General features: G+C 38.5%; 1 protein-coding gene across 6 annotated transcripts in view; it reads left to right on the forward strand.

The window, feature by feature from the left end:
• EML4 (EMAP like 4) overlaps positions 1-5,149 on the forward strand; it is a 259,337-nt gene extending 254,188 nt beyond the window's left edge. For all 6 annotated transcript variants that reach the window (XM_053587448.1, XM_053587443.1, XM_053587447.1 and 3 more), the window contains 2 exons: positions 1,251-1,381; positions 2,055-5,149. In XM_053587448.1, the coding sequence (XP_053443423.1) occupies positions 1,251-1,381; positions 2,055-2,528 (605 nt within the window). In that variant the 3' untranslated portion in view covers positions 2,529-5,149. The remainder of the gene's footprint in view (positions 1-1,250; positions 1,382-2,054) is intronic.
• Positions 5,150-6,564: the final 1,415 nt, after the last annotated feature.

Here is a 6,564-nt window from a genome sequence, read left to right on the forward strand (position 1 = left end):
AACTGACAAAGTGAGGCCCTGTCTCTGGAAAAACCCACACAAGTGCTATTAGGCAGAGAAGCTTAAAAGGTTAGGAAGAAATTAAAAACAATCCTGGCTTTACAGCTGGTAATGTCTCTGGTTATTTTAATGAGATAGTATTTATTTACTTATTAAGAGGGATCAGTTTTAACGTTTAGACATGTTTTTAGCAAATTTATCAAAAAACATTTGTTCTGTGCATATAACCACAGGAAACCAACATGTCCAACCCTTAAATGTTCCATAGTTTTAATCTAGCCTCATAGAGAATAATTATTTTGAACATAATCATTAGTATCTCAACAATGATTCAGAATATGGGTGGCGCCTGTGGCTCAAGGGAGTAGGGTGCTGGCCCCATATGCTGGAGGTGGTGGGTTCAAACTAAGCCCCGGCCAAAAATTGCAAAAAAAAAAAAAAAAGATTCATAATAATTAAATTTGATATATTTTATCTTTGCACATAAATATTTATTCTATGGAATAACTGCTTGACTAGAGATGGCCTGTGCATTTCTATAATAAACTCTTTGAGGTCTTATTGGAGGTGTCTGCCTAAAAGGAAACCTAGAGAGTCCACTTGAAGATTTAGTGCTGTGGCTTTGTTTTTGAACCTTGTTATACACCCACCCCTCCAACTAGAGGAAGAACATACAGCTGAGGATGAGTCATACTGAAACTAAAACAAATTAGCACCACCTGCTGGTTACTGTTGAATACTATTGCATCTTTTAAGTTTTCCATCTTGAGGCTATTTTGGTTCAACTTTACTGTTAAGTTAGATTTTGAGTAAAACTTCATCTCAGTGAAGAACAGTGGTTAGCTGCTAAGAACTCTGTAAGGGACTAGCACTCTGGGAGGCCAAGGTGGGTGTATCCCTTGACCTCAGGAGTTCAAGACTACCCTGAGCAAGAGCATGACCACATCTCTACTAAAAAAATAGAAAAATTACCTGGGCATTGTGGCGGGCACTTATAGTCTCAGCTACATAGGAGGCTGAAGCAAGAGGATCACTTGAGTCCCAGGACTTTGAGGTTGCTATGAGATATGACTCTAGGGCACTCTTGCCCTGGCAACAGAGGAAGGGAAGGAGGGAGGGAGGGATTTGTAAGCAGCTAAGAGTTCGAACACAGATAAAAGTTAATCAGATTCCAAAGTGAAAGACAAACATATAGCATCAATAATATTTTTAGGCTAATTTTTCTATATCCCTGTGTTTCCATATCAAAGGTGTCTGGCCAGAAGGATCCGATGGGACAGATATAAATGCATTGGTGCGATCCCACAACAGAAAGGTGATAGCTGTTGCAGATGACTTTTGTAAAGTCCATCTGTTTCAGTATCCCTGCTCCAAAGCAAAGGTGAATTCATCTTAATGGAAACTAATGTTATTGGGCCTTTTGTTTGGGGATGATTTTGTGTCATTGGCAACAAAATACTTGTAGGGTTAGTAATTACTCTCCTTGCTACTCAGATGCCCAGAGAGAGGGCAGGGCCATCCACACAGGCTTCCTTCCTCGCTAAGACTGAGAGCTGTTGAGGTGGCAACCAAGGATGTGGTAGCCTTTTTGTTTATTGCCCCGGGTCTTCTGATATTTTGGCAATCTTAAATTTCTTCTAAATATATTAAAAGATTTGCTAGATACACAAGCAGCATTATAAACTAATGGGACTAAATCTATTACCCTGTCAACCGAGTAGATTCTGCCCTAGCCATCTCAAAATAATAGTTGATAAGTCTTACAGATACACCAACCAGCACCCAGAAGGATAGGACTGGTAGTTATTTTTTTAAACATACAGTGTCAAAGTACAGGTGTCCAACTCTTCTGTCTGATTTCTTCTATGAAAAGAGATATTAAAAGGAAATTACTGCCAGCCTTATTCCTCAGATTTGATGACCTACAGGTTTGAATGACCTGTCTCACAAGCTGAGTTACCTCCCTTAGGTCTAGTCACCTCCATTTCTGTAAACAGGCCAGGCATATAAAGAATGAGCTTAATTTTCCTTTCTCTCTGATTTGTTTCATATAGGCGCCCAGTCACAAGTACAGTGCCCACAGCAGCCATGTCACCAATGTTAGTTTTACTCATAATGACAGTCACCTGATTTCAACTGGTGGAAAAGACATGAGCATCATTCAGTGGAAACTTGTGGAAAAGTTATCTTTGCCTCAGAATGAGATTGTAGCAGATACTGCTCTAACCAAAGCCCCCGCCTCTTCCATTGAAAGTGTCATCCCATCTAATACTCCCACACCACCTCCTTCCCAGCCCTTAAATGAGACAGCTGAAGAAGAAAGTAGAATAAGCAATTCTCCCACACTTCTGGAGAACAGCCTGGAACAGACCGTGGAGCCAAGTGAAGACCACAGTGAGGAGCAGAGTGAAGGGGGCAGCGAAGATCTCGGTGAACCTATTTGTGTAGAGCCATCCGATGAGATGAGTGAAGAGCAGAATGAAGCTGCACTTCCCGAGAACCAGCAAGACCCTTCACCCTTGTCTTAACACTTGGTCTCAGGGTGACTTTCCTCCTTCAACTGCATGTGATTTTATGATAAAGTTCAGATAACAGGATGGGCAGTGATGGAGAATCACTATTGATTGAGATTTTAGTTTCCATGTGATCTGTTTTCTTCAATACTCTTATTCTCTCAAGTGCAGCCAACCTAAAGGTTCAGTTTGGTGTGCATTGAAAATTAACCAAACTGAATAACAGAAGACTGAAACATTATGTCTCAGAAATTACTGTGTCTGTAAGTGATGTGATACAAATACTGGAAGTAAAAACAGCAGTTGTATTGATTTTGAAAATAAACCCCCTTGTTATCTGAACGTGTTTTCTTCAGGAGCAACCAGAAGCATCACAAACACTGTTACTCATCTGCTGGCTCAGACTGTACTACTTTTATTTCCTGAAGCAGAAAAAGAAACCAGAAAAAAAAAAGTGTGCTCTTATTGAGATATCCTCTCACTCCAAATGTCTGATAGGAATTTTTTAATTAAGAAAAATGTCAGTGTTGCCAAGTGCAATGGTATTGCCTTCTTGACTAATAATGTTCTCTTACACTACTATATGTCCAGATGTGCTCATTTGTCTACTAGATAGGTGCTGCCTTTTCTAAGTCATAACGACAAAGTCCCTCAATTTCTTGTGTGCAAATCTAGTTTATCCTACAACTAAGGAAGCATTGGTTTGTTAAAGAGCTTTTAATGTATATTAAATCATTAATACTCAGAAATGATAGATTCTTCTAAGGAGTCCTTTACCAGCCTAAACATTCTCAAATGTTTGGCATTCAAGTGAATGGAAGAAAAAAACCACATGCCTTTAAAACTAAACTGTAATAATCAGCTGGCTAATTTTAGCTAAGCCTTCATAATTTGTTCCCTCAATCACAGGAGAAATACAAATAGAGTAAGTTTAAATGATTTAATTGGTGCTTGAAAATTCATTGGTTTAGTTGTAATTTTTATACAAATTATACTGAGGGATAAGATAATTCAGCAAATGACAAATACTTTTTTTACAAAATGTGAATGAAAGTCAGTAATTTTTTATAAATTGCATACTTAACAGACTTGCTGTATAGTAATTTTTTTTCTGGTAGAGATGCTATAAGCCTTGCAAGTCTAATGTGGCTATCCTGCTATTTGGGGCAAAGCCATGTATTATTATGCATTGGAAAGGGTTTTTTGAAGTTTTGTTGGCCAACTGTTTTTCTTAAGTACCTGTTTCCTACTTTAAAATACTCACTGACAAAAATATATTCCTATATATTTGTTTATACTTTGATTATAAAAAAACTTTTTATTTTTTACCTTGCTGCATGTTTTGATACTTTTTATTTTTTTGTTCAGATCATGTTTAGAAACTTTGGATGAGTTCAGAAGTCTTAAGTATGCAAGCGTTTATGTGATTGTGCCATTCCAAAGTGCATCAGAACTGTCATTCCCTTCTAGTACCTTCTCAGGAGTAATACAGATCAGGTATTTCATTGTCATTTGGTAATATGAAAACTCCAGTGAACTCCCAAGGACACTTACATTTTTATTCACACTCTGTATGGAAGGGTGTGGGTGTGTGTGAAAGGGCGAGTGGAGACACTTAATCTGTGTTTATGTGTATCTCTAGACAAGATATGCACCACACTGAAAATACTCATTGTAGGGCGGCGCCTGTGGCTCAGTGAGTAGGGCGCCGGCCCCATATGCCGAGGGTGGCGCGTTCAAACCCAGCCCCGGCCAAACTGCAACAAAAAAATAGCCGGGTGCTGTGGCGGGCACCTGTAGTCCCAACTACTCGGGAGGCTGAGGCAAGAGAATCGCTTAAGCCCAGGAGCTGGAGGTTGCTGTGAGCTGTGTGATGCCACGGCACTCTACCAAGGGCCATAAAGTGAGACTCTGTCTCTACAAAAAAAAAAAGAAAATACTCATTGTAGGTTTCTGTGTATAGATAACATGTCTGTGTATATCTCTTCCTTTTGTTTACAACTATTCAAAAAAAAAAAAACCTCAAAGTAGTTCTTTTAAAAAAAAAAAAAAAAAGACATAGATTCCAAGTGACCCAACTTTTTCCAGTATATTCTGTACAAAGTTATCAAGAGAGCACCAGTAAGTATCAGGCATATACACACATACCTATTAGCAGTGCTGATTAAATCACCAGATCAGCACGTGCAGTTCTCTGCAAGAAGAATACTAGGAGATGAACAAGCAATTCTTGGAACAGAACGAGCATACCTTTAAGTATGTGGGGGATACAGCTCTCAGTGATAAACAAGAAGTTTATTTGAGGACATTGGACACCTTCAGGTTGCCATGTACAATGAGAGTTATGATCCAAATACTCTTGGGTGGTAGTTCAAAAGACACTACTAATATGCAGAAAGCATTCCAGCTATCTAATGCTGGCAACTACTGTTTAATGGTCAGTTAAATCTGTGATAATGGTTGGAAGTGGGTGGGATTATAAAATTGTAGATGTTTTTAGAAAAAACTTTTGTGAATGAAAATGAATCCAAGTGTTTCATGTGAAGATGTTGAGCCATTTCTATCATGCATTCCTGTCTCATGGCAGAAAATTCTGAAGATTAAAAAATAAAATAATCAAAATGTTTCCTTTGTCTCTAAATGTGTCTTAATTCATTCTTCATTTATACTGCTAGTTTCCATGACTATTCAATTATCAGAAGACATGATAATTCAAAAGGAACCATTTATGAATTGACCACTTCTGTTGCTGTGGATAAAATCATTCTGGTAGTAACAAACTCTGTGTCATAATGTTAGAGGAAATTACTTCTGATTTATGTTTCCATTTAATAGGGGAATAGCTTAGTTTTAATTTATTTCATGTCCACCTTCTCTAATGTTAAACATTTAACAATCCTGATGATCTTGGTTACCTGCCTGACCAGGCTGCCTCCAGTTGTTAGCCTTCGTGAAGTACTTGAACCCAGTGGGCCATGGCATTCTCTGCTTTCCCCCATTTCTCCCATGTTGCTTAGTAACATAGATCTGTATACCATGGTCAAAATGGCTGCTACAAATTTTTTTTTATGAAAAATAGATTCAGAGTATTTCAAACATTCTCCAGTCTTACAATCATGGAAATGATGGGGCTTTCATTTTTGCCTTAATCATCTTTGGTGACTGCACAGCTGCTTCTATATATAACCCATGAGAGGCTATCCCGAGGGTAAGAACTCCATTTTCACTGATTTGGCAGGTGAATCCACTAAAGAATGTCATTTTCCTTCTTAATAAAAAATAAGGAAATCCAGAAAAACTCATCTACAGGGAAATAATGCTGAATTAGATTTTGGACACATCAAGGTGTTAGTGTAACTTCTGAAAAGAACTTGATTTCCTTGGGTGATAAGGGAAATTGAGAAGAGGGAGGCCTCTACCAGTCTAGATCCTCAGTCCAGAAGTGGGTGAATTTCCATATAGTGATGTTGCACATGTGTCACACCAGGGCCTGCTGGAAAAGTCCCTTTGTCCAAAGACTAGTCTTTAGGGACCACAGAAATAGATTTCTAGTTCTCCCCCCACAACCACCCCCTCCAAAAAAAGCAGGTGCCGCGCTGTGCAAAGGGGCAGCTCCTCTTCTCACAGGAGCTCAGGTAAGGTTAACTCGTTTTGTGCTAATTGATTAGCTTTTTCCAAAGGAAACCTGAATTTCTACAGTATTCATAAATCTCACAGCAACCTCAAATACTTGGGTGATCCTCATGCCTCAATTTCCCAAGTAGCTGGGACTACAGGCAACCACCAGTTTTTTCGTTTTTTTTTTTTTTTTTTAAAGACAAAAAATTACCTCAGTCTTAAAAAACCTTACCAATCCAGAAATACGGCAAAAAAAAAAAAAAAAGTACTGCTTCTATGTTGCAAAGGACAAAAACATGAAGAGATGGGTACAAAAAAAAAAACCTCAGATGCTCAATGGTTAAATACGGGGCAGCCATTAACTAGAGTCCATTCAACAGTAACTAACAACTTAGCGTGTATTAACATCCATTCAGTCAGTCCTCTCAACAAT

The sequence above is a fragment of the Nycticebus coucang genome, chromosome 4 (genome assembly GCF_027406575.1).
Source record: "Nycticebus coucang isolate mNycCou1 chromosome 4, mNycCou1.pri, whole genome shotgun sequence".
Lineage (NCBI taxonomy): Eukaryota > Metazoa > Chordata > Mammalia > Primates > Lorisidae > Nycticebus > Nycticebus coucang.